At 38.8% G+C, this 19,297-nt stretch overlaps 2 protein-coding genes across 7 annotated transcripts in view; one reads left to right on the forward strand and one right to left on the reverse strand.

Annotated features, from left to right (window-relative positions):
- The window catches only part of wdr41 (WD repeat domain 41), a 29,356-nt gene extending 25,233 nt beyond the window's left edge, over positions 1 to 4,123 (forward strand). For 4 of the 5 annotated variants that reach the window (XM_052019715.1, XM_052019714.1, XM_052019717.1 and 1 more), the window contains 5 exons: positions 164 to 354; positions 841 to 962; positions 1,385 to 1,467; positions 2,545 to 2,678; positions 3,226 to 4,123. In XM_052019715.1, coding sequence (XP_051875675.1) covers positions 164 to 354; positions 841 to 962; positions 1,385 to 1,467; positions 2,545 to 2,678; positions 3,226 to 3,363 — 668 coding nt within the window. In that variant the 3' untranslated portion in view covers positions 3,364 to 4,123. The remainder of the gene's footprint in view (positions 1 to 163; positions 355 to 840; positions 963 to 1,384; positions 1,468 to 2,544; positions 2,679 to 3,225) is intronic. The other variant, XM_052019716.1, reaches the window with a different exon arrangement.
- An 8,551-nt stretch (positions 4,124 to 12,674) lies between these two features.
- The window catches only part of pde8b (phosphodiesterase 8B), a 162,780-nt gene continuing 156,157 nt past the window's right edge, over positions 12,675 to 19,297 (reverse strand). Inside the window, exons 21-23 of one of the 2 annotated variants that reach the window (XM_052019127.1) lie at positions 16,520 to 16,687; positions 15,554 to 15,683; positions 12,675 to 14,743 (exon numbers count right to left, since the gene is read on the reverse strand). In XM_052019127.1, coding sequence (XP_051875087.1) covers positions 14,634 to 14,743; positions 15,554 to 15,683; positions 16,520 to 16,687 — 408 coding nt within the window. In that variant the 3' untranslated portion in view covers positions 12,675 to 14,633. The remainder of the gene's footprint in view (positions 14,744 to 15,553; positions 15,684 to 16,519; positions 16,688 to 19,297) is intronic. The other variant, XM_052019128.1, reaches the window with a different exon arrangement.

Raw genomic sequence — 19,297 nt, forward strand, 5'->3', positions numbered from 1 at the left:
TCTTGAATTATAAAAGAAAAAAGTTATGCAGGCAAATTTTTATTTTAACGGCTTGCTTCAACTGAAATAATGTATATAGTGTTCTTCAGACAATGTTGCTGCCAAATTATTTTGTACGCTGGTTTCACAAGGATCTTTGTGCATTTTATGTTTGCATGAATAGATTATACGTTTGCAACTGGATCTCACGTGGGTGAGTTAATAATTTGGGATGCACTGGAGTGGACAGTTAAAGCGTTTGAATCCCAGTTCTGGAATGCTGCACCACAGTCTGACAAACCAGCTGAGATAAAGATATCCCGGACTGCATACCAGCATGAAACCTGTATTCATCATCTGTCTTCAGATGGAGAGGTAATGTAAAAAGGGAATGACACTTCTTTCAAGACCTAATGCCTATACATTTAGTATTCAGAAAATATTTTTTTCAAATTACATGAAGTTCTGATTTTATTGTGCTAAGGGTGGAACCAAAAAGGCTACCTGCTAGTCTAATGACAATGTCATTAGTCAATGAATGAAGCTTGTACTCACCTAACTGGTGAGTAGCTTTGATAGTAACCATTTGAAGTTGGCTTTTTCCCTCCTTTTCCTTTGTTTAATTTACTTGAATGCTGATTACATGAGAACCTCTTGGCTTTCTTCCTCCTCCCCCAGTGTTTTTTATGTGATTGATCTCGTGTATGGTACAAAACAACTCATCAGATCACCATGTAAACAGTTTCCCAAATTCTTCCATATAGATACTCCATGCCTTTTTAAAAAGAAAAGGCTTTGCTATTAAGCTCAATAATGTTTGTGATGTATTAAACTCTAATTTCTTGTATTTCTTATCTGTAGAACATTTTTGCTGCCATTGGGACTGGAATTTATGTGTATAATCTTCAGACAAAAACTGTGATTGCCTACCAACAAGTGGCACATGATTCACGAGTACTGCATATTGCGAAGTTGCCAAACAAGTATGCAAGTTTGAATTCTACACAATCTATTTATGGATAAAGCAACAGACTTAAATATTATAAAATTCTCATGATGCACTGACAATAATTTTCATTTTAAATGAACGTGAAAAATGTGCACTGCTAATTTAGAAGACGGTTACTAACTTGAATTGTAGCTTGCAATGCAGTTCAGAAAGTACCCTTAGGTTGAAAGAAAGTTAAGAGCTTTTGTTCTATTTTCAGGCACAGCAATTTTTTAAAGTTTGCATTTTAAACTTTACAAATGAAGAATATGTATATCTCAGATATTTTAATACCTATGTTCATTTGTCCTTTTATTGACCTAGTAAAGAAAGTTTTAAACTGGATTTTATTTTCAGGTCACAGCTATTGGTTGCCCTAAACTCTGAAAATAATGTCTGAACTTCAATGTTTTACAGCCAGTTGGTCTCCTGCTCTGTTGATGGCAGTGTTCGCCTCTGGGAATTGCAGGAACTTCCTCCAGCAGAGCCTGCTACATCAGGTTGATGCAACTTAACATTATATACATTAGTAGATATAATCATCACTGTCAATGAGGATCCTAATGTCTGGTTAGGAACACTTCACTAAAATTGGTCAGCTAAGAGAGCTTGTAGTCCTGCTGAGCTGCTTTTGTTTCCTTGCATAGTATACTTGGTGGGCAACTGCCTGCTAACAAAATGGTAATTTTCTTTTTATTATTCTTCACAATTTAACACGGTGACAGAAGGAGCAATTCTCCCTCTGTGCTGCAGACAACACAAAATTCCCTTCTATTCTGCTACACTGCCTGAACGTAGCCGAGTCTAATTGGCGAGCTGCTTTAGGATGCCTCCAGTTCGCATGAATGACAAATGCAGGGACTGGATTGCACGGCTTCATGCTACACCATGCACACAATTTACACTAAATTGTCAACAGTGGAACAATTTTAAATTTGTGGATGCTCAACTGGCCATAGTTGTAGGATTGCAGATATCTATGAGGATTATAGAACTGAAGGAGGTTAAAGCAAAAAGGATAGTCCAGATTGGTGGCTAGTAAGCTATGTTGGACAGGACTTCTGACTACTGGGTCCTTCTTGCTCAAGATGGTTGCAAGTCATTTAGCCTAGCCTTGCAACTTGCTGCTCTATTGTTGATGGTAAATATATATCTGCAGTTTCTTTCACCCATGTTATCTATTTTCCCCTGGCATCATGGTTGTGACAAGACTACAAGTCTTGTTGCTGCTGCTTTCCTGAGTCCTGTATTGTAATTTCAAAAGGAGTAAAATCCTGCTGTCTGTATTAGGATTGTGTTTATATGGAATCTACTCTTTTGTTATTTTAATTCCATTTTGTGCAGTGCTTTGCATTTTGAGCTGTTCCACCTGAGAACTTCAGAGTGTGTGGCATCAAATAAGCCGAAGTTCCAAGTACATTAATTTTTAATATAGGCATCAGGTCATTTTTCACTTATTATTTATTTCTGGCTAAATGTCTTGTAATACCATGTCATCTAAATGTTTGCAGCACTTGTGATCCATTTATTAAATTAGTTGTGATAATGTAATGACATTGATATCTGTTTGGCTTTAGGGATTTTTAGTATGTGGGGAATTGGGAGGCCAAACAAGCAGCAAAACCAAATGGTAAAACGCAAGTTGGAGTGTTCTATGTTGAAGACTTTGGAGTTAACTGGTGATTTGATTGGTCATTCAGGTGCAGTGCAAGTGAGTATTTGTGCAGTATGAACACTTTTTTCTGTAGTATTAACTATTGTCCACAATATCTTGTAAAGGAAGTTGTTAATGTTCCAGTTTATTTCTGAACTGACAGGCTGGTCGGGAGAAGAGAATCATTTAATTTCTTAAATCTGCTATTCAGTGAGATCAAAGCTGATCCCTGATCTAGCTTCAAATACCAGTCTTTGCACCATATCCCTTTGTTACTTTGGAACAGGGAATTATTGAGAGCAGATTTCTGCAGTTAACTACACATGTGTTGCAACCAGAAGTTGCTGTCAATTTCAGTGTATTGGCAAATGTTACTAGTTTCACTACAGCAAAATCTAGGCCACCGTATTTTCAGTATTTCTGAAAGTATATTCCAGCTTGAAATGATTGTTTATACTGAGGTGAAGAAAAATACTTGACTCTATTATGACAAGGTTTTTTTTAAAATTTACTTTAATCAGTTGAAATGAATGTGCATTTCCCATTAACTTACTCTAAACGATTTATAGCTTCCTGAATTGTTATTGCTTTTGTCAATTCCCAGATGTTCCTGTATTCTAAAGACCATGGAATTGTAACTTGTTCAACAGATCACCTCATCATCTTTTGGAAGGATGGAGAGAGGGAATCACAGTTACGGAGTAAGGCGTTATTCCAACAATTAGAACAAGATGATGTGTAATCTTGAGTTTATTGTGAAGCAAATGAAATGAATGTTATATGATAGTTAATAATGGATTCAAATGACCTGTGGAAAGTATATTTCTGTGGATTCATGATATTGAAGAAAGTATCAAGATTCTGCTAATATGTTGCTTGTTGACTGGTTATGTATATCTATAATTGTGAGTACATTTTCTGCTAAGATTGCCTTCATTACGAGTTCTGGATTTATATTATCTTGGTGTTGCAAATGGTCTTCTGAGCAACTAATTTTTGCTTATCTGTGATTTGTAAAGATTACAAAATGAAAATTTGTGTATTTAAAGGAACTGTGGCAATAAGACCCAGACTTTTGTCATAAAATGTTTTTTTTAAATAATTTTAAAACATTTGCTAAAAATATCTTGTTGTGACCCCCATCCACCCCACCACCATCACTGTAGGTTTGAAATTGTATATAGTAATGTTAAATGCAAGATGCTTCCAAAATCAGAAATTTATTTTTCAAAATCTGGAAATTCCACACAAGGTGAGGTTATATTTTTGATGATATTTACCCCACATTGTTTTTTGAGGACTTTGATGCTAGTGTGTATCAATAAATTGTCAGTTCATTGCTCTTGGTGGGAAAGGACTTGGAAAGTCTTTCTGTAATGTTGCTGGTTGCCTGTACCATGAGTAGAAAAGACGTGGTCTTCATTTTAATCTGAATCATTTAACACCATTGCCAATTTGCTTTACCTATTTGACTTTACTGTATTAAATGAGGACAAAATGAACTTGTATATCAAGTAAATTGATTTCTGTGTATAACTTGCCTTATTACTTCTAGAAGACCAATCTTGCTATTTTGCCATTTTAGCACTTTAAGATATATTTTAATTGTCTGAGATTAGCTCTGGCCTGCTACCTAAATGATCTGCCCCAGTGTTGTCTCCCTGTACTAATCTGATCCAGATATGGTGGGCCCTCGAGCTGATTCTTTATTCCCAGAAGTCTTGCAAGACAGCAAGAACTAAAGTGATGGATCGGGGGGCCATGCTGCTGAATGCCATAATCACTTTTTGACAGATTGCTGTTGTCAAAGGCCTTTAAATTCTTAACAGTTGTTTCTGATAATTGGAGATAATTAAAAACAGTATCAAATAAATTAAAAGCACCTTGTGTATCAGAAATTGATTGTAAAGATAATAATTCATGTACCTCAAGATCGGCAACCCCGTTCAAATAAAAGTGACAATACTGCTTAGGTCATCCATGGCTGGCGTAAAGCTGAGAGACAAATGGACGTCAGTGGTGGATCAGAAGATTAAATGAACAGGCATCTAACGTCCAGCTATGGAATTGTCAACCACAGGTGAGTACAATCTGGCCCAGTATAGCTCCCACCCTCAAAAGATATGGGTTAGATTATCTGGCCACTGTAAATTGCCTCCTGTGTGTTACAGAATCTGGTTGGGGAGGGGGGAATTGATGGAAATGTGGAGAGAATAAAATGGGATTAGTTTGGGATTAGTGGAAGGGCCCGTTTCCATGCTGACTTTAAATTGCTTTAGATTGTATGATGGAGGTTATCCGTTGATTCATTATGCAGGAAATAGCTTGACTTTAATTCAGCAACAATGAAGGATCAGCAGTTTATATCCAAGTCAGGGTGATGTGTGATTTGGAGAGGAATTTGGATTGTTGTATTCCTACTTCTCTGCTGCCATTGTACTTCTCGCACAGAACATAGCATAGCACAGGAATATGCCCAGCGACCCATGATGTCTGTGCTGACCATGATGCCAAATTAATCCCATGTGGCTGCATATGATCCATATTCCTCTATTGCCTGCATGTTCATGTGCCTGTCTAAATGCCTCTTAAAATTACTATCATATCTGCTTCTACCATTTCACTTCCCCCCCCCCCCCCCCCCCCCCACCCCAGCAGCACAATCCAGATGACTGTTTTCAAAAAGAAACATCTTCTTTAAACTTTTCCCCTCTTACCTTAAAACTGTACCCTCTAGTATTTGATATTTCCACCCTGGGGAAAAAATACAAACATCCTGGTGAACCCCTTCTGCACTTTCTCCAAAGCCTCAACAACCTTAATGTAATGCAGCAACCAGAACTGTACACAATACTGCTAATGTGACCTATCCGAAGTTTTACACAGCTGCAATGTGACTTCTTGATTTTTATACTCATGCCCTGACTGATTAAAGGCATGGATGCTGTACACCTTTACTAGCCTATCTACCTGTATTACCACTTTCAGGGAGCTATGGACTTGCACCCCAATATCCCTCTGTAGATCAGTGCTCCTAAGGGTTCTGTCACTTATTACATTCCCCTTATATTTGACTTCTCAAAATGCAACACCTCACGTGTCTAGATTAAACTCCATCTGCCATTTCTCTGCCCATATCTCCAACTGATCTATATCCTGCTGTATCCTTTGACAACCTGCTTCACTATCCACAACTCCAACTTTTGTGTCATCTGCAAACTTACTAATCTGCCCATCTACACTTTTGTTTAAATCATTTAGAAGTCCCAGCACTGATCCCTGTGGAACACTGCTGGTCATAAACCTCCAGTCAGAGAAATATCCTTCCACTGCTACACTTACAAGGCCAAGCCAATTTTGAATCCAATCCACCAAGCCACTGTGGACCCCATATGTCATAGATACAGGCCCTTTAGGCCAACCAGCCTATGCTGACCATAGTGCCCACCTAACTAGTCCCAGTTTCCTGTGTTTGGCCCATATCCCTTCAAGTCCTGCTCCTCCATGTACCTATCCAAGTGCTTAAATTATACTATTGTACCTGCCTCAACCACTTCCTCTGGCAGCTCATTCCATATACTCACCACCCTCTGTGTGGAAAAAGTTACCCTCCAGTCCCTTTTAAATCTTTCCCCTCTCACCCTAAACCCATGCCCCCTACTTTTGGACTCCCTTACCCTGGGGGAAAAGACTTGCCATTCACCTTATCTATGTCTCTCATAATTTTAAACACTTCTATAAAGTCACCCCTCATTCTCCTATGTTCCAAGGAATAAAGACCTAGCCTGGCCAACCTCTCTCGATATCTCAGGCCGCCTAGTCCAGGCAACGTCCCCATAAATCTTCTCCAGTTTAACCACATCTTTTCTATAATAGGGCAGCCAAGACTGTACACCCTGACTGAAGGCCAGTGTGCTAAATGCCCTTTTCACTATCCTGTCTACCAGTGATGCTGCTTTCGATGAATTATGCACTTGTACTCCTAGGCCCCTCTGTACCATTACACACCCTGGTACCCTATCATTCATAGTATGTCCTTCGCTGGTTTGACTTTCCAAAATGCATCACCTCACACTCATCAGTATTGAAATCCACTTGCCACTCCTCGTCCCACTTCCCTAACTGATCAAGATCTCCTGTAATCTATGATAACCTTCTTCACCATCAACACCACCACCTAATTTCATGTCATTCACAAACTTACTGATCAAACCTGCATTCACCTCCAAACCATTTATATAAATAACAAAGTTCCCAATGGTGACCCCTGTGGCACACCACTAGTTACCGGTCTCCATTGTGAGTAACAACCTTCAACCTCTACCTTCTGCTTCCTACCTCTTAGCCAATTTTGAATCCACCTAACTAGCTCTCCCTGGATTCCATGGGACCTAATCTCGACCAGCCTAATGTGGGACCTTGTCGAAGGCCTTGCTAAAGTCCAAATAGACTATATCTATTGCCCTACCCTCATCTGCCCTTTTGGTTACCTCTTCAAAACAAAAACTAAGAGATTTGTCAAGCATGACATTCCATGTGTCTTAATCTTCTGGATCAGTGTAACGTGAGAGACCTTGTCAAATGCCTTGCTAATGTCCATGTAGACAACATCCACTGCCCTACCTTCATCAATCAAAATGTGCTTAAATCATTACCCTGATCAAAGTGTGTCAGGCATGATCTGTCCTGCACAAAGCTGTGCTGATTAACCCCATCAAGCCCATGCTTTTCCAGATCTGAGTAAATCCTCTCGCTAAGAATCTTCAATAATTTCCCCAGTAATCTCCCCTCTTTCTTTCCAGTCCTGATGAAGGGGTCTCCACCTGAAAAGTTGGCTGTTCATTTCCATTGATGTTGCCTGACCTGCTGAGTTCCTCCAGCTTTTTGTGTGTTGCTCCAGCAAATCAACCAATATCACTGGGGAGTAAAAGATTAGTGTGCAGGTAAAGAATAACTAGGAAAGATAACAATGTTATTGATTATTGCTAGAAATCTTGTTCTTGGGTTTTGCAGTTATCAGAAATAGCCTTGGTGAGTTGCTGCATGAATTTTGTAGATGGTGCACACTGCAATTAAGGTGAATCTATGGTGGAGGGAATGAATAATCTATGGTGGAGGGAATGAATAAGTACACAGTGATGTACTGTGTGCCAATAAAGCAGTTCGTATTGTTCTGAATATTGTTGGTTTTGAGTATTGGTGGAGCTATCACATCACACCTGTGTTTTGTTCCTTCTGTTCGTTGAAAAGGCTTTGGGAAGTAGCCATTGCAGAATTCAGCTCTAAACTACTGTTGTAGCCATAATATTTACATGGCTGCTTCAGTTACATATTTGGTTATAGGTAACCCTCTGGTGAGGCAAAATCCGGCAATGATAATCCCATTAAATTTAACAACAGCTGGATAGACCCTGCTTGGTTGGCAATGGTTCCTTTCTGGTCCTTCTGTGGGACGAATGCAATCTACTGATTATTAGCTTGAGCTTTAATATTGTTCAGGTCTTGTTGTACAGGGGGTAAATTGTTTCATTTCCTAATCAATTATGAATGGAGCAAAAAACCTGCAATCATCGGGGAACATCCTCACTTTGGACCTTGACAAAATCTTCTGAAATTCCCCTTTGTTAGTCATCTCATTATTTCATAACATATAGCTTATATCCATTTGGTTAGGAAATGGCCTCGAGCGAAAATCTGAAAGCACCTTGAGGTGAGAGCAGATCCAATCTTGCATGAGGAAAATTTGTTTTTTCCATTTTATTTATAACCAAAAGTACATTTGGATAGCGAATGTTTAATTTGCTGCTGTTTTATGGATGAAAATTATTATACACATTCAAGTTCTAAACATAAAATATGTTTTACTTCATACAAAAATCAAAACATTCAGTTAAATACACAATGCAACAATATATTACAAAGTATTGTGTTGTAAATATTAACTACTTAAATACATTTGTATAAAATAGAATTATATACAGTTCTGTGCACGGAAAGTGAATTACATTTGATTATTGCTTGGTACAAAGAAAACAAAGCTCTTGGTAGTAATTCTAATACAATTCTGAATTGGTAAGCACTTGTCCTTTGCACCCTGTACTAAGTCAAGTATTCACTTGCACCATTGAATATAGTAAACATCCCTCCTGTGGTATTCTTTCAATTTCATGCATGTATGCACGTGTGTGTTTGTGTGCTACAGAGTTAGATTGGGTGGTTTGTACTTTTTCGGTATATCAAATATTAATATATTAACAAATCAGTCAACATGGAGTGAGGAAAAAATAATTTGTAGGTTTTCATTTTTGTAGCTTGCCATAGATACCATACACAATCCTCAGCCAACAAAGGATATCAACAGACTAAATTAAAACAAAATTAGTGCTTTGTGCATTAGATTTTCTGATTGGAAATATGTGATATACAAGGATATTTCTCAATTTTCCTGCTTTTCACAGCCTGAAGGCTGATTTTTTTTTTCTCTGGTAAACTGAGTAAAATGTTTCCCCCTCAATTACATTTTTCAACACTTTAGAGCCGGATCCTATCTGAAAATTAATGCACTGGAATATCAATTTTGGCCTTCAACGGTAGGCTGCAGTAGAATTTGTGTGTTGTTTCTGGTGATCTTTGCTGATTCAGCCTCCAACAGTTGCCAAGTTCTTGACGTTAGTATAATTGAATGGTGTAAAATGAAAGTACTTATATTGGAGTTTAACAATTTTTTTTATGGTGGTTTCAAACCACCTATAGATTGATGGGAGTCAATGCCTTTTCTATTTATGAATTGGATGTAGATGACCTGTTGTGATAGACCCTATCACAACATGGCCATCTATCTAAAGGATCTGTAGATGCTTATTCTATTGCTGCTTTTAAGAACAGTTCCATGGTATTAAAAGACCAGCATCAGTGACAAATGTGGCAAACATTCCCAGTGGTGATTTGGAAGGATCCAGTTTCATTAAAAAAATAATGTAGTGAGTTTAATAACAATACATATGATTCTTTGCTAGAACTTGCTGCCTGTCAATGGTGCAAAACTTTTCTCCTCGTCCTCTTCTTTCCCTCAAATCAGTGGCAGCTAATATGCTTAGAGATAAGGTTTGCAGCTGGCAGCAGCAAATATGTTGTGGCTGCCATCTTGTGCAAAGGAAGTCTTGTACTTTAATAAAAGAACAGTGAGCAGAAGAAACTCAGATGGAAGTCAATAAAAAAAAACAGTACTGTGGCAAGAAAAAGTAAAAAAAAAAGTGATTTTCAAAAGAGACCAGCTTCAGAGGAATACTCATTTTCAACAGACCAGCATGGAAACTGACAGGCACCTAGTGCTTACTCTGCATTAACTTCAGGGCTTGACATCCTTGAAAATGCAACAGCCCCTCTGACTCCAGGGAATTCTTGGCCCATGTCTGCTCAAAGTAGAGAAAGTGCATTTGGGGGGACTATATTGAGAACCTCAATATTGGGTGCACACAAGCCCTGCATAAATGGTGGAAGAAGTCTACCACTTCACAAACTACCCACACCCCTGCCCCAAGAGGTGCCTCCTGCCCCATCTGTGGAAGAGTCTGCTGGTTCGACATCATTCTCAACATCTGGGAAACCACAAAACCAGAGTGGAAGCAAGTCATCCTCAAGCCCAAGGTACTGCCTAAGAAAAAGAATATACAAACAGCATAAGCCATTCAGTCCCTTGCACCTATTCTGTCATTTGACTGATCTGGTCTGATCAACTCTCTTTACCTGTATTGATGCTTTACTATCAAAATTTTTGTTTTGGCTTTAACTAATGAAATTCTATTTATCAATTTGTCACACTCTGTCAAATGCCAGGTGACCAGTATTTAAGCTAAACATAAATATTTCTTTCAGATATTTCCATTCCTCATAAAACAATGCATGTTTCTGGAAATTAATTGGAAAAATTATTGCAGCCTTAACGTCTCTGCTTGATAAAGAAGTAGAGAATACAGTTATAAGAGATCAGGGCTTTTCTCTCTGGAAAGAACAGACAAAATGAATACCAAAAACAATCTTTTGTTTCAGAAAGGGGCTTAATGCAGTGAACAAATATAAACCATTCCACTTGTGGTTCAGTCCACAAACAGGATACATCAAAAAATTTGATCTGTAAATAGCTATTTTAAGAGGTATTTCTTCAAGTAGAGTGGGGAGGAGAATGTGGAAGCATCTGTTATGTGAAATCATTGAAGCAGAAATTATTAATCTACTTAATGAACAGTTCGATGCCTAAAGGAATAGGAGCAAGAATGGACTGTTCGGCATTTGTGTTTGCTTTACAGACATCAATCCTCTGTATAGTTGAAGCATTGCTTTCACCCTCGGGGAATACCAACCTCACCTTGGATAACTGCTCTGTAAACAAGTATGAAATTTTCATGAATTGGAGATGACTGTCAAATTGTACTAATATATGCACAGTAGAAAGTGAGCAGTTTTTTACTGGCCAAAGTGCATGTTTATTAAACAGCATTTAATACCTCAAGTTGTTGTCAGAAACCAAATAGTGTGGCAAGAGTTTAACTTATCAAAGCATTCTGTTGAAGAAGGTGGCTAATGCCCTGACCAGGTCCTGGAGCTTGATGAGTGGGAAACCTTCCCTTCTGCCCCTTACTTGTATGCTCCAATAGGGACTCCAACTAAAGCTAGTGGGAAAGGCATTACAGCTGGTGACAAAGTTTGCATGATTGTGGGGAGCTGTCAGCTTGTTGGAACAATCCCTAAACAAAGATAGGGGAGTAATAGGAATGGGGTGGAGTGTTGGTGGGAATGGAACTATAAGGTCTTCAAGCAGAATACCAGGGAAGGGATGGAGGAAGTAGCCAGGGCCAGAGTAGATCTAATCTATTCTTGATGCTTAAAGAATTCATCCCCCACAAAAATGGATCTGAATTTCCCTACACCTTCAGTGGCCAGGATCCTGGGTACCAGGGGCTTTTGCTGAGTTTGGAATTGAGAAATTCTCTAAAGTCAAAATGGTGTCATTGGTATAGGTCGTTGACATTAAAATTAGGCTCTCTGCTCCTCTGGCATGGTTGAACTTCCCATGTCTAATTTATTCAAGTTAAGTCAGTAGAGTGGAAAATTGCACGAACATAAACCCTTCTTACTTATCCAACCCATTCCCAAAGAGTAGCCTGGGATAAACCTCAAGACAGTCAGCACTGCAACATTTACTACATTCTGAAATATTATGCAAGTAGCATTCAAACATATTGTTATACCCTAAGGTCATAAAAGGTGCTAAATAAAGCTATGTTATATATAGATATAAATTTTTACTTTTATAGGAGACAGGTAATTTGAAAATATTCTTCATAGTATTTTTTGAATAACATCATTAGTTGGAGAATGTCCTTCGTATCTACAGATGAGTCGTCTTCATCCTGCTCCAATAAGTCTAATTTACAGGTTATAACTGACATATGGCATAAGGTAATCAAGCAAAAGAAAGATGGGCAGCACAGTGGCACAGCTAGACACAGGTAGTGCCTGACCTGCTGTCTATTGCTGGCGTTTTCTGGTATTATCTCTGCATACCATGGTTCAAAGGCTAGTTTCCTGTTACTGAATATTTCACAAGGCCTCTTCCAAGGTGCTCTAAACATGCTGGCATGAAAGGCGGTAGGAGTGTCTACTAGTTTTCTGGTAGATGCATTCACCTACTGGATTATGAATCTCCATAACAAATGCCTTCACAGATGTGTAATCAAGAAACAAGTCAAATTAAGACTGGCATCCTACCTCACATTGGATTATGTTTTTGATCGTAAACAGTTGTATGAATTCTCTAGTCAATCTGCTCACCACATCCATGGGAAACCAGCAACCCTGCTTCAGTTTGCTCCCAGATGTTGCTACTTGAATCTCAAGTGCTCTGTGGCAGCGCTGAGTGGATATATGGAGGATAACTCAATAATGTATTCACCTAAATCTCACCACTGGTGCTTTGTAAGCTTGTGCACAGATTTTACACATTATTTTACACACTGTTTAGAGTAACATTCATTGATAAAAGAGCATTTTTTTAAAATTGTTTATTGTTACACATATTTTCCCAGTAATGAACAAAATTACTGCTGCATTTTCTATAAACAATTGTATATTTTGTTACAATTCTTCTATTTACATACGTACACACATACATATGTATGTTTCACATTAGAGATTGATACTTGCTTTACCTAAAATCTTATTTTTTGGTCCCACGTGTTTGTTTTTCTCATTTATGAGTTGTGTCACTTTGCAGATGCATTTGCAGCACATTGACCAGTTAACCACCTCATGCGGCCACTCTAACAGGTATAAGTGGAACAGATTCCAGAATGTGAACTCCTTTAAACGTGTGACTACTTAATCACTGACAGAAGTCCTGCTGACATTAATATATTTACATCGGACTCTGCAGCATTCTATCAATGCAACTGAGAAACAACTTCCGCATGCACGTGTTTGCTTCTACTTATGATGCAAAGAATAAATGAGTGTGTAATTTGTGAATAGCACTGAAATAGTGTAGGATTATAGGGAGTTTTAGCAGAGTCAAGCTCTGTATATCACAGCAACAATCAACAAAGCAATGGAATGCTGAAACATAAAAGAATACAACTTGAAGGGAATTATTATCCAACTGCTCAGTGCTCTGGTCAGGCTGCATCATGGCAACATTCCAGTTCTAGGTACAAAGGAGCTATTGAAGGCATTGGAGGTAGTGCAGTGAAGAGGTATGCAGCTGTTGGCTAGCATCAGTGGCCAAAGGCATGAAAAAAGAATGAGGTTTGAATTTTCAGTCTTGAAAGTGGGTAAAAAAAAGTACAAGTGATAGTACATAGATTTTAGATGGCAAAATGGTTAATTGATTGTGAGAATAAAATCTAGAAGCTTTCTTTAAACTATATGAACTTGGCAAATGGCCACAGATCAAACAAATAAAAGATAAATGTGTGACTAGCATCAGTAAGTGCTTTGTCACATGATCAATATATGGAAATAGACTCTGATGGAATAACGAAGGTAAAACACCAGGATTCATTAAAAAAATATTTGTGTGGTGCATTTGAAGACATCATGTCTGAATGAATGATGAGACAAATATCTTCCCTCATCCATGACTATCATGTGACTGTGTTTAAAACTCTTGTTCAGAACAATAGAGAACAGTTACAGATACTGCACTGGAGAATGATGCGGGGAAAAAATCATCAGTGCTTATTTCTACAAATTATTATGGAATACAGAAATATTATGTTTGGTACATTTAATCAGGTTTTGGAAAAGAAAATTAATCCAACCGCACTAACCTGGTTGAAGGTACAAGTAAAGGTCTTGGCAATGTTTTAGCTTAAAATATTAATTCAATATATACACTATGACATAATTTAATGGATCTCCACCTCACAATACCTTGTTGAATGGATTTGTTACTTCACCAGGAAATAGTTTCTTTCCTATTAAATATTTATAGAATATGTAAACCATCATTACCACTTGTCTTAATGCTGCAAATGTCATTCATCTGAAATAGTGTCAAATTGATTAAAAAAAATACCATCAGACTATTGTCCCTAATTCTTGAACACACCTGAAACTTAAAGGAAAGAACAATGTGGTAAGCGAAAGGCATAATCGCATGTAAATTTATGGCTTTAGGTTAATTATTACAGAAACAAATGTTTTTGTATTTGCTTTTCTCAACAAACTTCTTTTCCTCTGTGATTATATACTTCTGGAATGACACTAAAACTTCTTCAACATGAGAAAGCCAGTCTTGAAGTTCAGAGATCTATGGTATTCTGTCTGTAGTTGGGACACTGCTGTGATAATTCAACACAATTTTTCTGCATACTGTACATCAAGGCTTCCTGCTTTGTATAGGATTTATATTACATTGTAATATATAGTCACTTGAACTAAAATAGAATCTCTTAATGGCTTGAGTCACAAGTTAATATGAGGTTGATGAGAAAGATGTTGTCCTTTCACCTTACTTTAAAGGTCAGATGGTGGTCGTAGACCTCTATAATTGGATTCATCTAAAGCTTTCCAGTACTTGTAGTTCTCGGCTAAGTGGTGTATTAAATTGGGCAGGTTTGCAAATGCTGAAAGGAAGATAGTTGACATTTCATGAAAATGATCAATAAATTATTTAAAAATACTTAATTCAACACACATACTTAATTTACTATTAATCTTTCTCATGAAACGCTGAAATATAGAGAAATAAGGATAAGCTGGACTTTTCAAATTAGCACATATAATGTTTACACTATGGTAACATGAAATGAAAATAATTTGCACTGTTTAGCAACACTGGGATTTTCTTTTAGAGTTTGTATATTTGTGTATAGTTTCCATTGTACTCAGATGTGGCAATATCTGACCACTGGCATTATTCTCTCCAGTTCCAACTACCAGTCCCTGTCAAGTCATAAGGCAAGTCTTCTATTTCCAAGTCTCTGCCAATAGCATCCTACAACTAGCTGAAATGCAAAACCAGTTTGGGATGATCACCACCTTTCCAGTGTGTGTGTTAGTACCTGGAATCTATCTTATATCTTTATGCAAGGGTTGCAACCAAATACATTGTTGTGGGAAAAACTTGACAAAATCTGCACAAATTATCTCTTCAATATGACCCTGTGGCCTTCCTTGAGAAACAAATTATGCCTTTCAATTTCTCCAACTTTCTGCTTTGAGCTGCCATAATTTCACCAGAGCAATAAATCCTACTAACACATTCAGACAGGATTTCCAGCCCACCACACACTGGGTTACACTGACACCAGGTTGACAGTGTTCCTCTGCACTGAATACATTCAGTGAGAAGCATACACACCAAAGCAGTATGGGAATTGTAATATATTGAGTTGGCATTTATTTACATATTTAAAAATAAATGAAATTCTTACCGTCCCAAGCATCAAACATATCATTTATAAAATAATCGATAAACGATATCTGAGATTTTGGAATACTACAGGTATTCCTGTCAAAGACTGGCATCACAACTGGGAGACCTTGGCATTTCTCCTCATCTGTCTGTTGATAAAGAAAGCATTTGTTAATGCAAAAATAACTGTTATACCAATATAATAAAGAGGATAATGTGTCAACACACAAGATATGAAGTGAGCAGTTTTGTTTCCTTCAAGGTGATGGCCAATGGCAGGACTACTATGAGCAAAATTGATGGATTTAAGCCAACTGGAGAATTTTCTGACTTTGACATCCTACAAGCAGCAAGGATTTCCCTCTAAACCACGCACATGGCAGAAAATTAGGCTGAGAGTAAATCCACTAGACTCAGCCAGCTCTAAAATGTTGCCTCCTTCCTTACTTTCATGGACTCTTGTTTACTTCTGGCCCTTTAACCAAATGACTATTATTCATGTCATTGACAGCAAGTTTTAGCAGAGACGATCAACTGTGAGGGGCAATGTAGGTGAAATTGATTCCCTCCTCTGCCAGCAACTAAATATGCACATTCGCAGCAGGAAATTAATCAGGAATGGGAGACTTGGTTGATTTTATTCGCAGGACACTCAGCCCACCTGCAGTGTCCCAGGCTTTCCTGGAACCCAGGCTCTAACTGACTTGCATGGCTAAAGTTGGGTAAATTTAAATGCTTTGTTTGCTTTGTTCCCCCAGCGTAAATGTGCAAACAATTGTTACAATCATTTCAGCTGTAAAATACAATTTTTTCCAGCAAGGAATAGCAATAACTGCTGACCTATACTGAAACATGACACGAAGGAAAATAGAAAATTGAGTCTTCTGCAATAGTTTAAAGCATTAATTCTCATACTCAGCTGGACTAATTTGAAACATCTCATTTCTACTTTGACTTAAAAATGTTGAAACATTTCAAATATTACCTGAGCAAAATATTCTTCTGAAATTCTCCCTGCCCACTCAATGCACAGGTTAATTGAACGGCAAGGGTTGGCAACATCAGCACATTTAATCAGCATGCGTTTAATGAGCAGTCTGTTCTCCATTGCATTCTTTGTACCAGAAGGACACTCACCATCACTGCTCTCACTCTGTGGAACACAAATAGAAATTAATCCATACACATTAGCAGAATTTGGGTTGCAATGTTGGAGGAGGACCCTATAAATTTTGTGAAGGATGATACTTTGGGAGGTTGTGTAAATAAAGGATACTTTTACTCAAAAAGGCCCTGCTTCATGCTGGGTCTTGCTGTTTAGCTGGAGAAAAGCCTGGTACACAGGCAGCTGACCAGGAATACTGGTAGAAGGTTTGGCTATTATTTTCAAAAATGAATTGTATTTTCCTTTATAAAACAAAATGATAGCAAATTGAAAATAATTTGGCAGAGAACATTATTAAAAATTAGCTTATTGTACTGTGTTATAAGTTATGCGAAGAACAGTGTCTATTACTGTGGTACAGCTCCATTGATATCAATTGGAATTCATTTGATGGTGAAATAGAAACAGAAAATGCTGGAAACATTCAACAGGTCAGGCAGAATCTATAGAGTTAATGTTTTGTGGATTGAAGACCCCTTTCTTTCCTCAGATGCAGGCTGACTGGCTGAGGATTTCCAGTGCTTTCTGTTTTTATTTCACATTTTCAGCATCTGGAGATTTCCGATTTTCATTTGAAACAAAGATAAAATACTGCAGCTGCTGGAAAGTTGAAATAGAAACAGAAAAATGCTAGAAATACTATACTCAGCAGTTCAGGGAGGACCAGTTTGATGACCTGTCATCAGAACCAAGAAAAAAGTAGATAAAAAAAGTTTAGGGGAAAGGAACAGAGAGAACAAAAGGGAAGGTGTGTGACTGAGTGGGTACCAGGAGATATTGTGGTGATGGTGGAGTTGAAAGAGCAATGTAAAAGCTAGTGAATAACCAGAAGGTATAAGAGCATAAAGAGCTGGAAACACAGCAATGTCTTCAACTTCAAATCTTAATTCTGTTTCTCTTCCCACAGATCCTGCCAGATCTGCTGAGTGTTTCCAGCATTTCCTATTTTTATTTCAGATTTTAACATCTGCACTTCTTAAAATTTTCAGTAAGATATGTCTGGGATAAAATAAACAAGAGGAGACAAATTACATCTGAAACTGTTACAAGAGAGAAAGAAAAAATGATATACAGGCAATATAAAGCCGTCACCCCATCCCCCCTGACATAACAGGGACAGGGTTTCCCTTGTCCTCACCTACCATCCCATGAGCTTCTGCATCTAACACATCATTTTCCACAACCTCTGCCACCTCCAACGGGATCCCACAACCAGGCACATCTTCCCCTCCCTCCCCGCTCCGCTTTCCCCAGGGACCACTCTCTCCGTGACTCCCTTGTCCACTCATCCCTCCCCACTGATGACCCTCCCGGTACTTACCCCAGCAACTGCACTAAGTGCTACACCTGCCCCTACACCTCTTCCCTCACCACCATTCAGGACCCTAGACAGTCCTTCTAGGTGAGGCAGCGCTTCACCCGTGAATCCGAGGGTGTCATTTATTGCATCCAGTGCTCCCGGTGCGGCCTCCTCTACACTGGTGAGACCCGACACAGATTGGGGGACCACTTCGTCAAGCGCCTTCGCTCCGTCCACCACAAAAGCAAGGATCTCCCAGTGGCCACCCACTTCAATTCCACAACCCACTCCCATACTGACGTCTATCCACAGCCCCCTCTACTGCCGCGTTGAGGCCAGATGCAGGTTGGAGGAACAACACCTCATATTCCGCCTTGGTAGTCTCCAACCTGACACCCTCAACATCAATTTCTCTAACTTCCAGTAACCTCTCCCCCTTTCCTTCTCCCTCCTTCCCCCCCCTTGTCTTCCCTCATTCCTGTGGCCTCCTCCCCACTTCTCTTTCTCCCTACCCTGCCCTCATGACCTGCCCATCTATTCCTCTCCTCTCCTTTATTCCATGGTGCACTGCCCTCTCCTACTGGATTCCTTCATCTTCATCCCTTTGCCTCTTCTACTCATCACCTCTCAGCTTCTTACATCTCCCCCACCCACCTACCTTCCCCCTCTCACCTGGACTCACTTATCACCCTCCAGCCTGTGCTCCTCCCTCTCCCCTGACCTTCTTATTCTGGCTTCTGCCCTCTTCCTTTCCAGTCCTGATGAAGGATCTTGACCTGAAACGTCAACTGTTTATTTCCCTCCATAGATGCTGCTTGACCTGCTGAGTTCCTACAGAACTTTTTGTGTGTGTTGCTGAATATAAGGTACAGACTGGAATGGTTGATTATCTGAAATTATTATTCAACAAACTCCTCCACATACCTCCCCGGCTATGATCTGTGCTCTCTACACTGCACCAATTTGCCTAACCTTCCTTGGTGGCATCACCAAAACCTGCAACTTTTATCACCTAGAAGGACAAGGGAAGTAAGTACATGGGAATACCATCACTCCAGGTTTTCTTCCATTCCAATTTGGAGATTCTTGTTTGCTAAGTTCTTACTAACAATATGAGTAGGGCGCTAGGGAGTGTAATGGAACAGAGAGACCTAGGAATACAAGTGCATAGTTCGTTGAAAGTGGCGTCACAGGTAGACAATGTGGTGAAAAAAGTGTTCATCAGTCAGGGCATTAAGTATGGGAGTTGGGTCATTATCTTGCAGTTGTATAAGTCATTGGTGAGTCCACACTTGGAG

Source organism: Pristis pectinata, chromosome 7 (assembly GCF_009764475.1).
Source record: "Pristis pectinata isolate sPriPec2 chromosome 7, sPriPec2.1.pri, whole genome shotgun sequence".
In the NCBI taxonomy this organism is placed as follows: Eukaryota; Metazoa; Chordata; class Chondrichthyes; order Rhinopristiformes; family Pristidae; genus Pristis; species Pristis pectinata.